The sequence below is a fragment of the Fukomys damarensis genome, unplaced genomic scaffold, assembly GCF_012274545.1.
Source record: "Fukomys damarensis isolate Sample0158 unplaced genomic scaffold, DMR_v1.0_HiC HiC_scaffold_15, whole genome shotgun sequence".
In the NCBI taxonomy this organism is placed as follows: Eukaryota; Metazoa; Chordata; class Mammalia; order Rodentia; family Bathyergidae; genus Fukomys; species Fukomys damarensis.
Window position 1 is genome coordinate 51,583,185 of NW_022900927.1, and position 24,142 is coordinate 51,607,326.

General features: G+C 33.9%; 1 protein-coding gene across 3 annotated transcripts in view; it reads right to left on the reverse strand.

Moving 5' to 3' along the window:
- Positions 1-3,534: 3,534 nt before the first annotated feature.
- The window catches only part of Atp2b1 (ATPase plasma membrane Ca2+ transporting 1), a 58,465-nt gene continuing 37,857 nt past the window's right edge, over positions 3,535-24,142 (reverse strand). Inside the window, exons 12-21 of one of the 3 annotated variants that reach the window (XM_010613318.3) lie at positions 21,513-21,692; positions 20,895-20,982; positions 20,441-20,547; positions 17,713-17,904; positions 17,166-17,379; positions 16,512-16,723; positions 15,179-15,286; positions 13,323-13,505; positions 12,855-12,941; positions 3,535-6,255 (exon numbers count right to left, since the gene is read on the reverse strand). In XM_010613318.3, coding sequence (XP_010611620.1) covers positions 5,944-6,255; positions 12,855-12,941; positions 13,323-13,505; positions 15,179-15,286; positions 16,512-16,723; positions 17,166-17,379; positions 17,713-17,904; positions 20,441-20,547; positions 20,895-20,982; positions 21,513-21,692 — 1,683 coding nt within the window. In that variant the 3' untranslated portion in view covers positions 3,535-5,943. Of the gene's footprint in view, positions 6,256-12,787; positions 12,942-13,322; positions 13,506-15,178; positions 15,287-16,511; positions 16,724-17,165; positions 17,380-17,712; positions 17,905-20,440; positions 20,548-20,894; positions 20,983-21,512; positions 21,693-24,142 lie in introns of all 3 variants that reach the window. The other 2 variants (XM_010613320.3, XM_010613319.3) reach the window with 2 other exon arrangements.

A 24,142-nucleotide genomic window follows, 5' to 3' on the forward strand; every position in this document is an offset into this window, starting at 1 on the left:
TAGGTCTCTGCTCAAATGTTACCCACCTATGCAGGCTACCCTGATGGCACTACATAGCATCATCCCTGACACCTAACAAAAGGTCTGTCTTTCCCACCCAATGGAACATAAATTACCCAATAAGATGGACCATGTTTGATTCTCCCTAGAGCTTAGGACAGTATGAAATACTCATGTCATGTACTGAGCTGAATGAACTGTTGGACAAATGAATGGAGAGAAATACAAATGAAAAAACATGAAAGTACTTAACAGGTAATTTGGGGTCAGGAAAATGGGGGACATCAGAGTAGTGTCCTAAATGTTGAAAAGGTGCCAGGCTCCAGGAATGCAGCGTAGCTTTACTGACGTAATTCATCCTTTTCCCTACCACCCTTCAGAGGTTGAGATCTATTATCTAAGTATACAGCAGTAAATGAATTACCTAAAGATTTTAGATATATTACCAACTTACTCTTCTTTAAAAGCAGGGTTATGTTTAAAAATTTAGAGTACTAAATTAAAAAGTTGCCAATTTGAATTTCTAACTTCACATACCATAGGTCTCCTTGTGCTCCCATTCTTTTCTGCCTATAATTCTCATGCTGTTAAGACGCTTTAGATGAAAGAAATATGATTTCAAAAGTAGTCTTATAAAGTTTTAAAACACCTTCTCTAACATATCTAATGATCATAAAGTCAGCAAGCGTCTCATTTTTATAGACTAAGGGAGGACAGACTGTCCATGAACCATAAACCACAGTAATATAAAGTGCTATTAGGCAGTAATGAAAAATGGCTCTAATTCTCTTTTAAAAATGGACCATTTAAAATGTGCAATAGTCACTCCCTTGGGTGGCTAACACTAAAACATTAAGGATTTTCATCAAGGAAAATACTGTTGAAGGACAAAAATATTCATTAAAAAAAGTAAACTGTGTGAAAGTAGAACACACTATTCTTTAAATGTTTCTTGCCAAAGAAAGGCCTAAATTCCACAAACTTCAAAAGCCAAAAAAACTATCTCATTAATGTGATAAATTTATTTTCATTTCAAATTATAAAGAAAATGAAGCAAAAGCCTGTTCATGTTATTATCAAACTTCAAATAAACATACTCATCTTAAAAGGACCAAACTATGAAACTCTCAATCAAGGTACATTTAAAAACACCACTCAACTGAGCTTATAGTCTGTGGAAAAGCTTAGATAATATACATTTTATTTTTTTGGTACCGGGGATTGAACTTGGGTCCTTGTGCTTGCAAGGCAGGCCACCGAACCACTGAGCTAAATCCCCGGCCCGATAATATACATTTTAACTGGTGATTCATCCTGAGTCTTTTTAGCTATCCTCCATGAAGGGTATGAGGATTCTTCAGGCGCTCTTAAATTTCTGCTATCAGAAGAGAAGAGCCATAAAAAGAACTCTCAAGTGCTAAACATAAAGCTTTGGGCACTGGGCCATGCCTCCCATTACCAAGGTGCTGGCACAGCCCAGGGGCTAGAGCTGGGCCTAAGAAGGTTGCTTCAAGTGTGAATCCCAGCTCTGCCACCATGCCACCCAGACAAGTGCACTCAACTCTTTGAGTCTCAATCTCCCCATAGGTAAGATGGCAGTAGTTCACAGCATTTCTTGCATAATCCATGTAAAATGTTTAGCACATAGTAAGTGCTGATTCAAGTTGTGACAATTACCTTTTTAGTAGCTAATGATCTGCAAGGTAGTTTGAAAATCATGTGGTCCTTGAAACCATGATTTAAGTTGAGACTCTTGGTCCTACACTAAACCCAAACCCAAACCTGTGTTAGCGATCTGTTCCAGTTCCTAAGATAGTAATATTGCCAGACTGATACTGTATAAGCATGTACATACGTTTGTTTAAAGTTCTTGTTTCACAGCATATCATTCAATAATGACACCTTTAACTAAAGAGAATATATATTTGACATGCCTACATTGCATATAGTCATCCAGAAGATGAAATATTTTAACAAATAGAGATAACAAAGAAATGGTTCTTACAACAAAAGGCATTACCCCCAACAATTAAGAGTTTAAGTGGAAAAATGATCAACTTGTTGACAAGGAAATTATTTGGATAAAGACAATTTCCTTTTTGACTCATACCAATGAGCACTATAGGAACACAACCGCCAACTTTTTTTTATTACATGAAGCAGTCTTTATGACATACATTTAAGTCTGTAAGATTATTTTTCAGGGATCACTTTTGGCAAGGGCATAATTCTATTAATTTTTTGTTGTTTAAAAATGAGTAAAATACTAAAAAAAAAAAATAAAAACGACATAGGGCTTGGGTTTAAGAGTCTTAAGAGTGGCACAGGTTACAGAAAGAAGGTACAGTGAGACATGAGTTCTCTTTAAGACCTGGGGAAATAAAAATGTCAATAGGCAAAAGCTTACTTTCCTTTCTTATTCAGTTAGTTTTACAAAGAAAACATAATTCAAAATTCAATTCTACTACATAATACATATAAAAAAATCCAACTTAACAAAATGAAAAATATTTTTCATGTCATTGATTTGGTATTTAAATATATTCAATAATGTGCTAATAATTTACACTATCAAAAGTATGGCATTCATATCATTTAAAGTTCAGCATTTCAACAAGATGGTTAATTTATATGAATAATTTATTATAAAACCAACTAAGGGAAATTTTATTACTTTTACCACAGACTTCAGATAATTGCTACTGACAAGTTGGGATTATTTAATGCCAAATAAACGCATAGTTAATGTCAAAAACTAATTTGTTCTGCAACCTGGACTGCAGAATGGATTGTGCTGGAATGACTGAAGCTGTGCAGAGAGGAAGCACAACATATTCACTTTCATCCGAGAGGCAGGGTCACGCACATTCGAACACTGATTCTCTGTAATACAATCGTAACATTTCAAGTACATGACAGAACTTTCATCTATTAGATTTTTAAAATCTCAAGTAGAAAAAAGTAATTCCAAAATATGATGTTCAAATAAATTTCATTATTCAAAAAGTTCAGTCCCCATTCAGAAACAGATAAACAGTGTATTTATTAAATGAGTTAAGACAAATAAACTTTACAAATAGACAAATAATAAAAGGCTCAGTGGCTAAAATAGATGGTAAGCATCATTGAAAGAAATCAACACCGTCACGGTATCTCAGTTGGCTTACATGTGTAAAAAGAAATTTTCAAAGAGCAATTTCACAGAAATGAAGCCAGTTTTTTTCTTATAAACAAACTGCCATTTCTTGGTTCAAAACTGAAATCTGTTATGAAAATTACCATATCACATATTTGTAAGGTGACAAGGAATAACTCATCTTCAAAGTGCAAATAAGTCTATTTACAACCACAAAAAAGGCAAGGATGAAGAGAAAAGGATTTTTAAAAATATACAAAGATTAAAAACGCTCGGGGTGCAAAATTAAACAATTTTTTGGTTAGAGGATAAAAGAGAAAGTGATTGAATTACAGATGCTGATTTCAATTATATATACTATACAATGGGATCCAAGATCTTTTAACAGCTTGCTTGCATTTTTTCTACTTACATAATGCTCTGGAAATTCCTGGTAGAAATTACAGGGTCTCAAAAGAGAAAATACACACTAAGCATGTCTTGCTACTACTTCATGGATATTGTAAGACCCATTTATGGATTAGAATTGGTGTAAAAAGCCACTGCCTTAAGTTGAAAAATGAATACTGGAAAAGCTCAATACAAATCCTTCAAAGCACATGCACTTCTAAATCTTTTGGTAATTACATTCACATTTAAGCATAACCAAAATAAAAAAGAAAACTGAAAATATTTCCCTTTTCTCTATTCCCTATGCCTTGGTAGGCTTCTCCAGTTGATTGGGTCAATTTTTAGAGTTGAAAGGATTCTTCAAGATAGTCTAGCCCACCACCCTCATTTTGGATAAAATAATTTTCCTAAGATCATGCAGCAACGTTAATGGCAAAATCAAGACTTGAAGAAGCCAGGACTTGACTCCTAGTCTAAATATGCTTCCCAGCATACCATGCTACCTCTTTTCACAGTATGAGTTGCTATAAATACCTGATGAGTAAATGTACAATGACAAATGCTGACAGAACCACTGTGTTTCTAAGACTTGCAGAGGATTTTGCAAACTGATAGAGAGAAAAAGATCTCCCCCACCCACCAAAAATATCAAGCAACATTAACTAAATGTTTCTTTGCTGGGTCAGCACTCTCAGATGTATTAGTCCCTGTAAACTTTATGTCAGCCTGAGGATGGTTTAACTGGTGAAACCTGGACTGGTAACAAAATGACAGTTTTTAAAGTGTAAAAAACAAAAGGCAAAGAACAAAGGAAGAAGGTAGACAGGAAAGTAACAGAGCTAAAGAATCCAACTGGCTTATGATGGGCATTCCAGCATATGACTAATCATTACATATAAATATATCTTTTCAGAAGCTTTTCCAATTCTTCATATAAACTTATTTTATCTAATCTGTAACTTGGTCACTTAAGACTTAAAAGTACCAAAGACAATGGTGGTCATTACTTTTTTTTTTAAATTGTGAGACTATTTTAGATAAACTTAATTCTATGAAGAGTAAATTAAATGACAAAATTGTGATAATTCTCTCAATCTGCTTCTACTAGATTATCACCAAGGAATTAAAGTGGTACTTCATGGGGCTGTTACCATCTTGAAATTGATTCCAATTGTGGTTAAAGAGAACAGACCATACATGCAGAACTGAGGAAAGAAGCTGAAATGCCTTTTAAAAAAACATTGCCATGTATTTATTTAATAAAAGGGCATATTTATTTATGTTTACAAACAAGTTTCAAAAACAAAAAGAAAGCCTGTATGCTTCTACTTACTAACCTTTTTCAAAATGCCAACAGCCCTCATGCTGTATGAAGGTCTCAAAGGACTAGAAAAATCAATACAGTTCACTCACAGTTCACCAAGACATCACTGAATGAACATAGACAAAAACAAAAAGGACTAAAGTTCTCTTGAAGTTTGATAATTTGATTTAATTTGATTTGCCTGAAATAACAAAAGCATTTCAAGCATCTTTCATTATGTAGTCGATGTCCTGCATTAAACAATCTACTAAATTCTGAACAAAGGTTATTAGCAAGTTTTCAAAAATTTTAAAAATTAAACAGTTGTTTCAAAACCATTAAGTAGTAAATGTATTTAAGAAACTAATCAGGACAGATGCCATAACTTCATTAGAACACCACTGCTCATGTTTTTGTTTTGTTTTGTTTTTTTCTTTTTTTAAACAAAGCATTATTAGTGTCATCTATTTGGCTATTAGTATTAGCAATTTATCTACAATATTTAACAAGGTAAATCGTAGGCAAAAATTTAGTACAGTTTCAATAGAAACACCCTTTTTTTTCCTGAAAATACAGCAGTATTTGAAGGACTAATTTTTCTGTGCATCAGTTATAAGGAAGCTTCCCATCTATGAACAGGAACAAAAAAAGTATCTACAAACCTTTGTAAACAAATCTTTATCATTTATAAACATAAATAATCCAAATTATTAACAGCCAACAGCAGAAATTAAAGTATCGATTCAATGATCCAGGGCTCTTTGTCTTGCCCAGCTTTACTCCTCCCTCTCTCCCATCAAGGACTGAGATAAACTAAAGCTCTGCTAATACACTGTTCAGGACCATTCTTGGGTACTGCTGATGATCCGTGGGTCACTTACACTGAGTTACTGTTTATCTGTCAGTTCATTTCTCCCACCCCCCAAAAAGCACCCTCAGTCTGGCAGAAAGCTTTGCTTTTTTTTTTAAAAAAATAAATCTACATTCGTACAAGTGTGTCTTCTGTTGAAGTCCAAAGACAAGAATACCATCTTGTCCGTCACAATATGTGAAAAGACCCAGTTTCAATTAGTTTCTTTACAATGCAGCTAGTGTGTTAACATTCAGCTTACAATCAGAGTGATGTTTCCAAACTATGTAGTGGGCTTCCTGGGGATGAAGAGGTAGCAGACTTGTTCATTTCTATTGTAAGGTGAATTCCGCTGTCAACAGCATTGTTATTTTTGTTGGGAGAGGGTGGAGGACTGGAGTTACGTTTTGTAGGAGCATCATCTTCTGCATCAGTGTCATCAATAAGGGGGATATGAGGCTCTGAATCTTCTATCCTAAACTCAGGATGTGTCATAAAGTTGTGAATCGAACTTCTTGATTCTGGTTTTTCTAACCCTTCATATAAAGAACTACGAAATGCATTCACCACTCGAATCTGTAAACATCAGAAAACACAGAAAAATGTCAATACAGTATTAAGTTAAAAATGGTTCTCTTATGAGTCTGAATCCACAAACAGCTAGGTATGAGTGAATCATATTTGCATGTAATGCAGTGGAACTTGCAATACACTGTAAAAAAATGAATATTTTAGTAGGACACTACAGAACAACAAAACCACATATGCTAAGAATTAAGAGGTATCGTTTTAAAGTAATACTAAGAAAACCTCATTGTCACTGGCTAAAAATTTAATAGCCATTTTATAGGATTTTTCCCCTAAGAAAATAAAAACAAACATAAAACAAATGAAACAAAAACTTAACCATACACAAGCTTAGCTAACTTCTTTGTAAATTAAAAAGAATGTATTTTTGAAAACAATTCAAATAAGTTAAAAGTCAAGCACAAAGGGTTACTGTTTATCATGCTAGGGATTAGGGTGTCACCAACTATGAAAAAGCCAAGCAAATATAAGCCGAATGCCACATGAACTCACATCTACCCCACTATTCCCTTAATTAAAAAATAAGAATAAAGACAAAACCTAAATAAATATCTATAAAATGCCATTAAACAGCTATAAATATTTGAGCATATGCCATTTTTCTATAATGTATCAGTATTTTTCTCTAGGTAGGTTACAACGTAATTGTTATAGTCTGTGGGAGGAAAACAAAACAAAAATAAATTCTCTGGGACTCTACAAAAAAATTCTCAAGGAGAAGACAAGTTTTAAAAACTTTCTATATTTCATCTCTAAACACCCAGCCCAACAATTTTCCTTTTTGCTTACAGGTCTGCTGTATAAATGTAGGTTAATGGGCAATCAAACTCAAAGATTACGGCAATGCTGACATTAGGTCCTACCAGTCCAGTGTCATTCAGACCCCCCCCATATATACAAATAGTTGAGCACTTCTTATACATCAATCAAATACAGTATTTGCTTTTTTGTTTTAATTCTAATGAACTGTGCTTAATAATGAAGACACAACCAGGTATGGTGGCGTACGCCTATAATCCCAGTAAATGGGAGGCAAAGGCAGAAGGACTGCCATGAGTTCAAAGGCCAGCCTGGGCTACATAGTGAGTTTAAGACCAGCCTGAACTACACAGTGAGACTCTGTCTCAACCCCTCTCCCCCACCCCAGGCCCAAAAAAGAGAAGATATCACTAAGAGAAAATACAAAGTAACTGACACTTTGACATGCTAGGAAAAAAAGATGTAGTCACCAAAATGATCTCATGATAGTGAATTAATAAATTTTTTCAAATGGACATATTTTTAAAATGTAATGTTAAGTTAGGGCCATGTGTCTGCTTCTAATCGTTAATCATTACCTTATTTCTCCTTGAATTTGTCTTTCTCGATTTACCTTACCAACCCGTCTGTAAGCTGCTTTAGTTCATAACTTAGCCCTCCCTATATAGAGGCAGCACAGCATACTGGGTAATAAAGAGAAAGGTAAAATGGGTTACAGCTCTGTCACTTACTAGCTGAGGAACTGGTCAAATAGGTTTTCTCAGGTACAAAATGGGAAATAACGATGGCAACCTACCCTTTACGGGGTTGTTATAGAAGATTAGTTAGTATGCTACAGTAGAGTTGGAAAAGTACTTGCACAAAAGTATCAATCCTAGGGCTTCTCAAACTTTAATGTGCCTATGAACTAGCTGGAGATCTTGTTAAAATGCAGATTCTGATTCAGCAGGAGCCTGAGATTTTGCACCTAATGATTTCCCAAGTGGAGCTGGTGCTGCTGGCTTCGTCTACATGTGGAACAGTAAGCAGCATGTCTACATCGTCTTGCTATTTTATAATCCTGTTCTATTTGATTTGTACTTTGATCCCTTAATTTGAGAAGCTAATAGCAGGAAATACATTTTCAATGTATTGTCCTTGTCCACCCCCCCACCCCGCCTTTTTTTTTGGTACCAGGGATCGAACTCTGGCCTTTGCACTTGCAAGGCAGGCGGCAGAACCACTGAGCCAAATCCCTGGCCCTCCCTTCCTCTTTTATTAAGATGCAAACTGCTTAACATTATGAAATATGAACAATGCTTGTTAACTATTCTTTAAAAATAATTCATTTACTGTTTTATTGTGAAATGCTACAATTTACATTTTATATTTGTGAACATTTAACAAGTATTCTGTCTTACACTTTCAAAGCAAGAGGTATCTTACTAAAAAAAAAAAAAAAAAAAAAAATCCGTTGAGTGTCAGTAGCAAGCAGGGATAAAAGGAAACAGAAACTAGAAGATAAACCAGCAAACTCAATGGGTAATGAGAACTGTTAAGACAACCCTGAAGTTGTTGGAAGTTTCATTAGCCTGTTGGTACGGCTGTTCCCTTTTTTCTTTTCTCTGTAAACCAGCCTAGGGAGGTTATAAATCTATCCTTGAAACATTAAATTTGAAAAACGAAACGAAACAAAAACAAGCCCTAGAATTCAGAAGGAATGGGCTTAAGACAAGAGAATTTTGAGTTTGAAAAACTCTTAAAGTGGTACAGAATATAAAGAATAAACAGGTAAAAGCAGCAGGTGTATGTGTACACAAACACATACACACTATGGCAGGTATTTTGTTAAAAGCGGTAGAATGTTGCTAATACACTGAGCTAACTTATACTTGCTTTGACATTATCAATCTATGTAAAATTCTCACAGTAACTCAGAAAAAGAATTTTGTGCACAGTATTTTACATTGGTAGGAACTATCTTAATACTCCCCAAAATCCAATTAAACCACAAATCTCAAAAATAACCTTAATTTTCCATTTTGACCAATTAAGCCTCATTATTTATCCAGTCATTTAATTCAATTTCTATTTAATACTGGGATCTCAATGTACGAGATTATACCTTCTAAAATTTGAAGAAAAAATTCAGTAATTTCTATGTTCAGAAAAACTGTAATCAAGTAAATTATTCAACAAGAGAAAACAGAAGAAAACATTATATGAAGCAATATGATAAAAAAAATGAAGCATCGCCATCATAAATTTTAAGAAACTTAATGATTATACAACAATGCATTAAATATAGGTAAATTTTAAAAAATCATGCAAAACCACGTATTTTTCTGTCTTCCCAAGTCTTGCTAGCAGAGATTAACAATATTGTTGTCCAGAACATGGTATATAAAGAGGCAGTTCTAAGATGCAGTACACGATGTAATCAGAAGCCAATTCATCTTATCTTGTAAGAACAGATTGCCTATTTCTAAAAATTTTATTCATTATTTTTCCTATGTGGGCTAACCTAAAAAATAAAAATGCTACAGTAAAAGATAATTTTCAATGAAAAAGAAAATTCTAGGCTGTTTTCCAAAGCTGAGACTAGCATATTGAATTTTCTTAGGGGAGACTCACTTGTGTAAATGTGAACTGTTTTAATTATCTGGAACAGGGGTGGAATCTTTTTCTGTAAAGGACTAGATAGTAAATATTAGATTTTTTAAGGCATAAGGTCTTTATCATAGCTATTTAACTTTGTCCTTGTAGTGCAAAACCATTATATACTTATCGTAACAGGTCTGGCTTTGTTTCAGTAAAATTTTATTTTAAAATACAGGAGACAGGACAGATTTAGCTCACAGGCTGCAGTCTGTGGACCCTTTATCTTGAATATAAAACTCTTTCAATTCTTCCTTTCTAGGAAGCTTAGCCTCTGTTCAGAATAAGCATTTAGTAATGGTGAAGAGCTGATATGATTCACAGATAAAACATCTACAGATAAATTACTACAGAATATTTTCTCTAGAGATTGTAAAGAAGATCTTGCTAATAAGTGCAGAGAAAGGACGATCCTTCTAGATAAGTTTCAAGTCTAGTATTTGAACAAGCTGACATGGATCATCACTATGTCTATGTAACAGCAAAGAAATCTGACATTCACAGAAACTTCTAAAACTACTCAATATTAGGGTAGAAGCAGTGAGAAAAATAAAGCTACAATCCTTCCTTTGTCGCTCTCTCATGTATAACTGTACTTGCCCGAAGTATAACACTACTCCCTTGGTCACTTGTGTATAGGACTTCAGAGATTTCATATATAACTGTGCATCAGGAAAGAGCCTGGGGTGTGTATCTTTTTTTTTTGGTACTGGGGATTGAACGCAGGCCCTTGTGCTTGGGAGGCAGGCGCTGGAACCACTGAGCTAAATCCCCAGCCCATGAGGTGTGTATCTTAAAACGTAAGAGTTTATAATTGGTATAATTAGCACAGAAGCTGGGGCAAAATTAGATTGAGAAATATAGTAACTTCGGTGTACCCAAAGTCATGTGACACCCTTCCAAATTAAAGATATGGTCAATTATTTAAAACACTGCTGAAATAAAAATAAAGATTATACCACCCATGAAATAAACTTGTCTAAAAAAATTAACACAAAGCTAATAAGGAGGAAACTATTGGATAAATCCAGAATGTAAGGCACTTCATAACATGACTGGCTGAGTCTTCAGAAAAAGATCATAAAAAAATAAATGCAGGAAAGAGATCCAGGTTGGAAACTAAAGAAAAGCAATATACACTGCTGATGATTCTTTTGTGGATCCTGCATCAAAAAGCCATATAAAAGGCACTGGGCAACTGGAAAAATCTGAATATGGACTGATTATAACATGGTAATAGTGTTAATTTTTTTTTTTTTTTTTTGTACTTGGGGGGTCGAACTTAGGTCCTTGCACTTGCAAGGAAGGCGATGGAACCACTGAGCTAAATTGCCAGCCCAACAGTGTTAAAAGTTTTGAATGTGTTAATATGATACATATTACAAGAGTTGTATTAATTTTTAAATTCAGCTACAGGTTTGAAATGTTTTAAATTTAGTATTTGGGGCATCGGATAAAGTCCTAATTTGGCTCCTTACATGATATAAACTGAAGATTACCTTCCATTCTATTCTAGCTTCATCAACTTAATAAGTTTATTATTACTCTTTTAGTTTCAAAATGATTATCACTTAGGGTTGTTCTCCTGAATTACCAAATTTTATCAAAGATCAATTGAGGAAACTCATCTCCTTCACATAGTTCTTCTTGAGTTTCCAGTATAGGTTAAGACTCCTGCCATAATATTTTGTGTTTTCCTACGATATAAAAATTTCCACTTATTTCTCTCAGTATGACTGCAGATTCTTCTAGAACAGCCTTGACATATACTAGTATGCCTTCCAGAAAAGTCTGTGGAATATTTATCATCCACAGCTGGGTGGTAAGAAGTGCCAGAGAGTCTGAGATAGTATGAAATCCATAGAGGGAAGAAAGAATGCAACTGACATTTATTGTACCCAAGCAATTTACATTTACCATTTCATTAATGTAGGTAATTTTAAAAAGGGAGATTCCTATTTGCTCATGTAAATGTAATATCCTAATGTTACAAGGTCAATGTGTCTTAGAGCACCTGTCTGCTCTTTGCTCTACACACTAGCCTCTAACCAGGAGCAGGTTAAATTCCAAGTCAATGCTCACACCTGTGCAATGGGGACAGATCTTGTTTTGCCTGTTTTACAGCACTGTTAAAAATGTCATAAAAATCACACAAGCAAACAGTAAAAAAATAAGCACTCAGTAAATAATCTTCACTAAGGCTCCCCCAGTCTAGCTGGAAATTAAATAGAAAAATATGTTTCTGCCCAGTAGAATTGTAAGAACTGCAGCAATTTTGGAGATGAAAGTAGGTTTATATTATTAGTTTCTTTAATATATTGAAATCCATATGAAATCAGAAGACCTTAATTTACAGTAAGATCACATAAGTGATAAGGCTTTTAGGAGTTTGCTATTTTACTGAAAATCTGAAAGGAAATGTTTTTCTACTCAATACACCTTTCCATGTGGAACGGTTCAATAATTAATCAACTATATACTTTTCCCACTTCTTTTAAAACAGTGTTTGTGGTCTATGATGCAACTTTAAATTGATTATAACTGGGGAGAAAAAACTCCAATCTACAAATACCCTACAAGCTTCTATGAAGCTTATACAAAGCAAGGCAAATGAAATTCAAGTTAAGAAGGTAAGCAACTAACTACACAGAATTTTTCCGCAGGCAACTAACTTTCCAAGCTGGACAAGATAAAGTTGAAAAGCTAAATTCATTTTTGGCTTTAAAAAATGCAATTTCCTGATTCTGCTACATCAATTTTAAATCACACGCTTCTAGGAACCATGCAGGAAGGACATGTTTGAAGGCATATACTCAAAAATTTATAGTAGTTTCACAAATTCTAAGCTATAATTTTATTCCCCTTATAGCTATAAAAGGTAGCACAGAGACAAGCTCATGGATTTCATATCTAATCTTTGGTTGCAATTGTTCCACCGGTTATCTAGCCCTCTAAGAAATAAAACAACAACAACGACAACACTTTGAGGTCTCAATCCACTTTACAAAAAGAAAGCTTTATGAAAAGCCTGAACAATGAATTTAAACATTAAGGAGAAAATGAGAAACGTTAGGTGTGTGAAGTAGGAAATGTTAATTTCATGCACTTAGGAACACACACTCACACCCCACAGTAGTAGAAGCAGTAGAAGAGGAAAACACTACATGTGTAGGGGTAGAAATATTTGTTACATCATGATGCTGGCTGGCGATGGAGGGCTGCCGCCTTAGAGCCCCCTGAATGGAACTTCCACTCTGGAAAGCATTCACTACATCCATCTGCAAGGAATCAGAGATTGTGACAGCTTGCTCGGCAAGAGAGAGAGAACAAGAGAAAGGACCATTCCATCTATCAACATATAAAAAGTCAAGAAAAAGGCACTTTTTACAGAGCAGGTAAATAGGCAAGGGTAGCATTTTGAGATGAGGGGAGAAAAAAAATAAAAAGCTAGGAAAAAAGGAGCTTAGGGGCATATGACACATTCTTTCACAACCACTTAAAAGTTTCACTCATTCCAGCCACCAGTAGTATTTTTGAAAAGAACAAATTTTGTGGGTTGGGGAGGCTAGAAAGGAAGTTAAGGAATACACACAAACCTCCTCCCAGGTCAAAAAGCCCTTGCTCCCATCATCTCTCCTACCTCTCTACCAGGTTCATACCTGAGTTTGGATTCTGTTCAGACCTCTAAACCACAAGATCTGGCCACGCCGCAACTCCCTTTCAGCATGATCTATCTCTTCAACATCCTCTGCTAATTCTTCCTCGGGTATTTCTTCCTTTTGTGTTCCATGACCAGCTTCTTTCAGGAATTTTAAACGGCTAGTTGGAATTGTTGAAATAAGCTACAACGTAGGGGAAATAACTTAGAACTAAATCATACCAAGTAGAGTTAAACTTATAGTAGAGTTAACTAAGTAGAGTTAAAAGATATAAAAATTACAAAATATCCAACTATGTTTGCCAATGAAGCAATGAAATCTTCTGATCAGAGATGCACTCCCAGAACCAAAAATATTCTCATTAGTTATACCAAAAGATTTAGGTTTGAAGGATGAAAACATTTTTCTGAATAGGAATTAACCTGATTACATTTCTTTCATATTTTAGTTTGGACTCTCACAATAGTAAATTGTATGTTCATACTTCAATACATTTTATTTACTTAAAATTATTAATTATATTTACTCCAAATAAAACAGAAACACCAGGTGGTCTTACTGTATGCAAAACATATTTGATTAGTGCTGAAAAAATTCAAGAAGAACAGCACACCAAAATACAGAAATGTGTCAAGGTTATACTAAAAAGTCTTACTGCATATATTTATTTGTATAAAACTGAACTATTTAAAACTGAATTAATACTGATTTACAATGACACCAAATAGTAATATGCCTTACGATATAAGAGACTACAACCAGTATGTATTAGCTTTTGGTATCAACAGTCATTGCTTATGGGAGTCAAATAGATAAGGGAGAAATAAGCATGTGGTCAGAAGCAGAACAGCTTAAGAAAACTTCTAGTCCAACCACCTCATTTCACAGAGGCAAAAAACAGAAGTTCAGAGATGTATGAAGTGACTTCCTCACAGACTGACTTGAGCTTTCCTCGCCATGAGAGCCAGTGATTTTTTTTTTTTTTTTACCATGACATACTTAAAATCAATAGACAACAATTTTTAAGCCTTTTCTAATATATATGTTGTATTGTATTTCTTCTTCCTGAAATTAGCCAGAAGCCTTGCAGGTTATAAGGTGGTATTCTATCAGAGAGAATTATGAAATAATTAGAATGGTAGTTAAAAAAAAAAAGTGGGGAAGAAGTAGAGATCCTACTTTAAAGAAGATCTCTTATAATAATAAAATGCTCAAAAATGAGTGAGAAAAACTTAAAGGCATAAAGGGCTAAATTTAAGTAAATACTGAAAGTTTCGTTTGATCTGCAGAATGACAACATTTGCTCACATAAGTTATATAATATGCTATCCTGCATTTATGGAAACATTAATATAGATTATTAGTTCTATAATAATGATATGAGGCTTAAAATGAACAACATATGTCATTATGATTCATCCTTTAAAAAGAATGACATGCACTTGCAAGTAAGCAGACTGAAGATGAAGAGTATCTCATTCTTCAGGGATTGTATTTTATAAATTCAGTGTTAAAGATATTCAGTCCAATCACTCTAAGATGCCGTTTAGTGGTCCTATATTTCAGATACTATTATTTTTATTTTATTCTAAAAACGTAAAAATAGGTGAGGGTAAAAGATATTTAGTATCCCGACCAATTGTAAATATATTACTTTTACTAACTGCTGCAAAACTACAAAAGTTAAAGACAGTACAATTAAAAAAAAAAAAAAAACTATACACATCTCCTTAAAATTCCATTTTTTGACCCAAATGTAATTATTTAGAACCAAGTAACAAAACTAAGTAAAGAAAATGCATACTAGAAATTTTCTAAGAAATACAGGTTTTAAGGAAAAATGATGAGATTTTTACCTGGCCCCAGAGTAATGTCCCCATTCCTAGGAATATTGACCATAGCCACTGTTCTACTGAAAGCTCTGAACAACTGAAAGGCTTTCCACCAAACTGCACAATTATTATCTGGAGGAATAACCAAGAGTAAATTTATATAAATATTTTAAATTTCAAATTTCATATTCTTAATATGACCAATATTTAAAATCTCAGCTGAAAATAAGACAACTGAAACACAAAGTCAAACCTGTGCCTAAACTTTCAAATGAGTATTTTTCATGTTTAAATTATACTTGCTAAATTTTAAAAAAAAATATGATCAAGAATAATTTAATACTATTTAACCCCAAGAATATTATATTCGCTTATAGTTTGTTTTATTATTTGAACAGTTATGCCCTTCACAAAAGACAGTATACTTTTTGGAAAAGATCGAATTCTATGTATGAAAAAAATGGACAAAACATTCAGCCCCTTTCCCTTCCACATACCTATTCATTCTGTTAACATTTAGATGTCAGGGTAACTACAAATGGAAAGAGACTTGCAAAGTTCTATGAAATATGGACCAATTTGGGTGTGATGCCCTCAGAAGTTCACTTTCCCTTACAAAAAGTAAAGTCCAGTAATGTCTATGAATAAGATCATAGAGTATCCATGTTTCTGTCATCATTCTAAATGTCCCAAAAAAGTATACATGAAAGTATTAAGAATTAAGTGGCAAAATATGCATCCTCCCCTTTGTCTGACAAACCTCTCTTTGATATGGCAGGTAAGTAGTTATTAAATAAAAAGAGTAATTTTGAAAAATAACAGTAGTTAACATTTAAAAAATTTTTTAAAGTTAAAATTTCCATTCTGTGCATTGTATTTATTAATTCCACTGTGTTTTAAAGATTATTTGTATACTGATCTGATAATCATGTCTGGATTATTCATTGAGATACAAAACTGACATAATTTTCTTTTGCAAACCAAGAAAAAAAATGAAGGTGAAAAAGTTCAATATGTATTTATCTAAGTGTTCTTAATTTTTAAAAAACTTAAGTATCTTTTGTTGCTAAAATGAAGGAAAAGTGAAAGTGAAAAGTTTTAAGGTGCTAGGGGAAAAACCAATGATTATGTAAATTGCTGATTTAGTTTCATAAAAAACTATTTTCATTTTCAAATTTAAAGAAAAATATTGCTTAGTTGTGGCACTGACTTCTAAGAATGAGAGGCTAAGTTTCCATATACTTTAAAATATACCTTAGATCAATATGGAACTATACACATCACCAGGGTAACACATAGTCTCTGCACTCTCACGGCCAATCTCTAAAACAAGTACCTGTCTTTTCCTACTACCCACCTGTACCACAAAAGTGCCTAAAACAATTGAGCAGAAGATGGCGTTATTAAAGATTCCTTCAAACACATTTCTTTCACCATGGATTTTCCGGGCATTTATTTCATTGAAAAGTTGCATCAGCACAAAGGTATTAAAAACAATAGTATAATGTTCTGAAGGAGGAGCATGCAAAGGAGCATTTCTTCCACTATCAATATCAAAAAACTTTTCTCCTGAAAGAACGAAACATTATTATTTTGTAATTATCATATAAAATAAACTTTAACATTGCAAGGAAATACAAAGTAATAAAATCTACGTTAACTCTTTATTTGATCTGGAACAACAGCACAAAAAGACCTGGGATTATGTAATACAACTTTCCTGTTTCAAAGAAAAGGAAACTGAAGTCCCCCCCACCAAACTATGGTGACATACAAACATCACATATCTAACTCAGTGGCAGAACTAAGAGGTCAAGACTCTCTAACCACCCCCACCCAAGTATCTATCATACTGCCTCCCAAAATGTACTGAGCACCCACTGATAACAAGGAGGGATAAACAGAGTCAGAAACAGAACTTAGACTCTAGAAATATTTGTAACACTAAAGCATGTTTGGATGACATTCAATTTGAATAGAATCAACTGAATATTAGACAATGAATTCTTACCAGCAAATAAGAGTGTAAAAACTACTACGAGTTGATAGAATGCATGACCCAAAATATTCTTCATCATTGTGCGAGAGATGAGAGGCTTATTTCTACCATAAGGTTTCCGAAGCAAGAGAGATTCAGTGGGTGGTTCAGTGGCCAGAGCCAGGGAAGCGAGAGTATCCATTATGAGGTTTACCCACAGCATCTGCACAGCTTTAAGCGGCGAATCCTAGAAGAGATATGTTTCCTAATGCATATTCACAACTATGCTGGGCCTCAGCAATTCTCAGGAGCCAATTTTGCATTTAAAAACTTACGGAACAGAACAAAACTGGTTATGTTTTTTCTGTTAGTTAACCTAAAATAATAAGTTTCATCTTAGATACCTAAGTATATTAAAAAGGCACCTTATATACTTTTTTTGTTTTAAGGTAAAACTTTTTTGTGGGGGTAGTACTGGGGATCTAACTCAGATCCTTGCACTTGCAAGGCAGGCGGTGGAACCACTGAGCTAGATCCCTGGCCCAAAGATAAACATTTTAATATAGAAATCATCACCTACTTGAGTAATACAAGCGCCTGTGAAAGCAACAATCACTGCTACGACATTAACAGTGAGCTGGAACTGCAGAAATTTTGAGATGCTATCATAGACATTTCGTCCCCACATAACTGCTTTAACAATGCTTGTAAAGTTGTCATCTGTGAGAATAATATCAGATGCTTCTTTGGCTACATCAGTTCCAGCAATACCCTGTGGGAAAAAAACAGAATAAGACTAAATATTTAAAACATAACTTCTACATATTCAAAAGGATAATATACAATAAACACAAAATTTACTATAATACTGAAATAGTGACAATTTAAGGAAGATAATACAGTTATTAAAGGAAGATAATTGTTATTTTAGGATGTCACTGGGAAAGACATTCTGGTTTAGGACAATCAAACATAAAAAGTGAAACATGAGAAATAAAGTTCAACAGGGTCAAAAATAGAATGAACAAAGCATTACTCAACTTCCTTCTGCAGTACCAAAGGTATATTAAAAAGATTTCACACAGACAATCTTAGAGGTAAAAAGAGATTTTGCAAGAAAACCTTAAACACTGAAAAGCATATAACCAACTCCACAGACCCCAGAAAGCTGAATCCCAAGCCAATAGTAGAGGAGCAGACCTTTTTATTTTGTACTATGGAACCCTTCTGTGAGATTCAGGACTCTGCAGCACCAGGTAGCATAAGACTACAATATTAAGTGAAATATACCAGACACACAAGCTTAAGTATCACATGGTATTTCTTATAGTAGTTCCTAATCACCATATATTATCTTTAACATATTTAAAACATTTAAGCATAACAAGTTTTCCTGGCTGTAATCATTTCTCATAATTTACAAATGCGAATCTTACCATTCTCTTATTTTAAAATCCTTAAATATCTAAAACAAACTAATATACTGATTGGGATCCAAACAATAATAGTTTCACAGTCAAGTTTGAGAGCATTTAGAAACAAAAAGGTTTAAGCAACTTTTTAATGCGCTTCTCAGAGAAGTATGCTGCATGCATGCACACGCGTGTGTATCCAAACATTTACTTTATCAGAAGTCAAGCTTCAGTGGTTTCAAATCCAGGCCACTAAAACTTATTCTCTATTTTTGAAATAAATTTTTTGATGAGTTATCATTTAAAAAATATTATAACTGCTCCTAAAACCCTCAGAGCTAAAAAACAAACAGAAAAAGCTATTGTATTGTATTTTTCATTGCATGACTATACTTACCTGTTATTTATTTAAAACCCTGTCTGTCCTACACTCACGTTTTAAGAAAAAAAGCTTTTTTGTTGTTGTTGTTGTTAAAATGAATATTACTTAAGCATCTTCCCTGGTCACTCTCAGGATGGAAGTGTCCACAAATATTCTACTAAATATTCAAATACAGCAGTTAAATAATTCTCTGTCTAAAAGGGAATGATCCTGTTTGCTTGGAGTACAAGGCAGAGCACTTCACTATTTCTTGTCCTTCTTTAGCTACTCTTTACAAGTCTTTAAAAGTTCCTTCTAACATAGATTCCCATTAAATTTGAGGGGTCGGGGTGGAGATCTTGGGATTCACTGCTTTTTGATTGAAGGAAAGTTACTTCTAATTTCTTTTTACCATCTATCTCAGCTTGGCTAAAAGGCTGGCAGCATGGTGGGTCTTCTTCTAAATTCTGAATTTAGAAGCAAAATACTGGGGGTAAGATTATGCAAACACACACTCGTGCACGTAAACATTTTCTCATCTGAAACCTTTAGGGCCATGTTGTCAGAATTTTAATTCTTCTATTCTAGATAGATGAAATACATAATTTTATAACACATTCTCGCTGAAGAAGTTGAGCACTCCATAAAAAATTAATATTTCTAAATAGTTATGCATATTTATTTACATTAAGGGGCACAAACAAGTTTCAACTTAGTTCAGAACAAATTCTGCAGTGAAGTGCAAAATTTACACTGAAATACAAAAAATGACAGGGCTGCCAATTTAGGTAAAATATTTCAATTTTCTGATAGTTTTGGCAACTGTGATTACAGATGAGTATTTTTCAAAAATAAAGAGAAAAATACTTAAATTGATGACTTGGGAAAAAACAAAATATTTTCCAATCCCAAAAGATTACATCTTAAAAAAGTATTCTTTCACAGATATTTTTATCTGAGAAGATTCTTGAGTGTGTGAATATATAACTGTAGATCCCCCACCACCAGCTGGCTTTGTGGGTAGTCTAAGTTGTTGTCTAATATTATCTGATGAGATGCCACCAGGGGCAGGAACACAGAGCTATGAGCAAGACCAGCACGCTGGCCAATGTAAGTTCTACCTTCTCTTCTCTTTTTAAATTAATGCATACTAGTAATATGATCTCACTCGGCATATTTGTATAAGCATATAATATCAAGTATATTTTTAACTTAAATATGTACCGCCATTTTCAAGCCTGTGTCCTCCTTAAGAAAGGTATTAAAAGGTGTGGATAATAAGACATTTAAATATTTTACAGAGTACAAAGTAAAGGCATATTACTGCAACTGTCTGAAGAAATCATCCTTTAGCTAGGTTTCATGGCATCAAATACAAGATAGTAAATAAACTTAAGACTTACAAATCAATTTAGGTGTATCGATTATCCCTGAAACTCATCTTGAGGGACAATATTTAAAAATCAACAAAGATTCAGTCCATTAATAACCCAGATACCAAATTATACTGAATACTTGAATAAGTAAGATCCTACCATTGCAAAGCCAACATCTGCTTTCTTTAGTGCTGGGCCATCATTTGTACCATCACCAGTTACAGCTACAACTTGGCGTTGTTCGGAGACAGTGCTGTCAATTATACCTTAAATAAAAGTAAACATTTGTGCTGTAAAAAACATTTTCTTTACTTCATAAGGTACTTCTACAGAATATCCCAACTAATTAGTTTTATAAATTCGAGGTTAATTATATAATTAACCAAACAGAATGTAAACTACTTTTATGTTGGGCTAGGATTAACTCTAGACACTAAAGTTACATTAGGAGCAGTATCCTGTTTTCATCACTGATAATAAATACAATTCAGCCGATATATAAAAGACAAATGGTATCCTTGATTCAATCTAATATTTAGTATCTGTTACTATTTTAGAAAGCAAACACTTTTCTACGTTAAGAAATTGTGAAATAACTGTAACATCTACTTACCTTTAACCAGTGTATGCTTGTCAGTAGGAGACGATCTTGCAAGTACTCGAAGCTTTGGCCAAATTTTGTCTATCCGCTCTTGTTCAATCTGTAAATTTTTATCAAAGTTAAAATGTGCCCAAGCATAATTCCAATTTAGTCATTGACCGTATTTCAGTGGTTCTCAAAATGTGCTCAACAGAGCAACAGCATTAGAATCTTCTGGGAATTTGTTAGAAATGTAAATTATTGGGCAAGACCCCAACCTATCTTATCAAATACTCTAGGGTGGGGCCCAGCAATCTCAAAGTTAAGGAATTCCCAGGTGATGCTCATGGATGCTCACATTTGAGAACTACTGCTATAGGCATCATTATATAACTGAATTATATTTAAAAAAAATATATATATACTGGTCATGGAAATGGAAAGTTCTGATAGTCTGGCCTGCCCAAACCACACCAGCCTTTCCAAATTCATCTCCCATTATTCTTACATATGCTGTATTTTTGGAATTGGCTTAGACTCACAGCAACTACTTTCATAAAGTATTCTAGGAAGATACGCATACTCCCTCTTGTAGGGACAATTTCTTTATACTAAGCGCTTATAATAAAAAATCAAAACAAAAATCTTTACCTCTCCTTTTTCATTTCGTATTCTTCTGTTAAAATCTTTACCTTCTAGGCACAGAAAATCTTCCCCAGGATGTAAAATACCACACTTTGTAGCAATAGCTCGAGCAGTATTAATATTATCACCAGTGACCATCCGTACAGTAATTCCAGCCCTCTGACATTTTTTTATTGCATCTGGGACCTGGTTTACGGGGGGGGGGGATCATTTTACGTAAAAAATTAGTATTCCCAAAGAAAAAAATCCACACTGAACAAACGCGCAGTACTTCACAGTCTCGTAACTAATGACAACTTTAATTTCATCTCAAGATATTCACTATTTCTTGAATTATACCCAATAACCTCTTCTTGCCTACTCCACTGCCAGTCTTAGTTCAGGCTTCGTTTTTAGTTACTACCTTACTTAATTTGTTTGCACTACTTATTTACTAAAGGTTTTTAAAGCACTTTTTCTCCCCAGTAACTATCAGGCAATTTTTTTCCTGCAGTTTTCTACCTTTCTGGTTTTATCACTTGGATCCTATCTCAGTAAAATGTTGGTGTTCAGAGTTATGAGTATCTCATTTTTTTCCCCTTCCAACCCAAATCTTTGAAAGCATTCCTCACCTTTTCCTGTACCATCTATGTGCTAATGATTTTCAAATCTCCTTTCTTTCAGCAAACTGTAAGATAATGCACAGTTCCACCTGAAAAGTGGTGTCATTTGCTGGCCTAAAAAGGAGACCACCAGGAGGCCTAAAAGAAACTTAAGAGTCATCTGTACCTCTTCTATTCTTCTTCCCCTATAAATCCGTAAGGACTCCTATTGGATTCTACATCAGACTTCCCCTGTGCTATGTCCCTGGTGCTTACTGCCTGAGCTACTGCAATGCCTTTTTAACTGGTATCCCTACCTTTATGTGGTTCCTTCTTTAATGCATCTGATATACTTTATGATAGAGTTTTTTTAAACACACCAATACACTTTCTTAAAAATACATAATGATTCCTCAGCTGCTACACATAAACCACGAAGTTAGTATAACAGTGTATCACAATTCAGCCTCAGAATATGTTTCTAGATTTATCTAAAATTTTTCTGTTGCACACAAGTTGGTAGATGAACAGTCTATACAATTAGCATTGTGTCTCCAACTATTATAATTTGCTTTACCCACAAAATCCTTTCTTGTTCTTCTCTAACTAGAAAATCCATACTGGTTCTACTAGAGCAGAGGATGCGAATTCAAGTGGCTATAGGGCAGGCAGCTAACATCAAGGAGAAAAACACAGTGAAAATGTCAAACCCAAGATGTTTAATGAAAAGAACTACTCAGCTCTAGCCCATTTTGCAGGGGGAATGAGAACCTAATGTTAACAGAACTTAAGAATTCTAAAGAAAAAAACCCTCAATTTCTGTTTTACACACACAGAGTTCAAGTAGGCCTACAGGCTGTCTGTTTGTGACTTCTAAATCAGATTAAATATAGCTTTTCTTTGGCTTACCAATCTAGACAAAAGTGTGTCTTTATCTTACTATTACATACCTCTACTGTAGTTCTTAATAGTATAGATATTGTTTGCTTAGATCCTCCACAAGTCAATGAACTTCTCAAAGGCAGGACCCTTATCTTTGCAGAACCAATATCTAGTACAATTTCTTTCACTTATTTAACAAATAAGTGCTTGGTACATAACCATAGGCCTAGATACTGAATTACATAATTTTGGAGAAATAGTCATCAAGGGGCATTTTCCAAGAGGGAAACAAATCTAGACAGGATACCATGGGTACAATTTCTTAAAACATACATACATTTTAATTCTAGTAACTTACACTGTATTTGTAAATTTAAAGATTTATATTATTAAAATATTTCTCTGTCAACTTTTCCTCATACAAATTACTGGAAAGGAGGAAACTGCAAGCAATCATTCAAACTAATATTTACTGAATGCCAGGCACTGTTGCAGGTCCTAGTGACAGAGTGGTGTGTAAAGGATACAGCCTGCTCAGATTACTTTTTTTAAAAAAATCAATATTTGATTTTGAAACCACCACTCTGCTATATAAATGCAACATATGTCCTGGTATCTCATTTAAAATAAAATGGTATCTTTCATTTGTATACCTAAATATTCACTGATTAGGTAGCATCTAAGGGAAACAATGAATACAAGGGAGAAACTCATCAATTGTACCATTAATAGTTATTTAAGGACAGAACAGAATGATTATTAGAGGCTTGAAAAGTTAGGGGCAAGGGAAAAATGTTGGTCAAAGAATATAGTGTTGTAAGGCAATAAGAATTTATATTTTTAAAAAGTCTAGATAAGTGGGAGACAAAGAGTAGACAAATTACCACCTGGGGCTGGAACACAGGGTTGAAGAGAAACAGGGAATGTTTACTAATGATTATGGAATTTATTTCTTCAGTGATGAAAATGTTTACCACTAATTATAGTGATGGTTGTACAACAACTGAGCATACTAAGAATCATTACTATAAAATTTAAATGGGTGAATTATATGATTTGTAAATTATATTTCAATAAAACTGTAAAAAAATAAAGGCAAAAGATACCACCAAATACTTCTAAGATACAATTTGAAAACTACCTGCACTTTTTTCTTACCAGGAACTGAAGCAA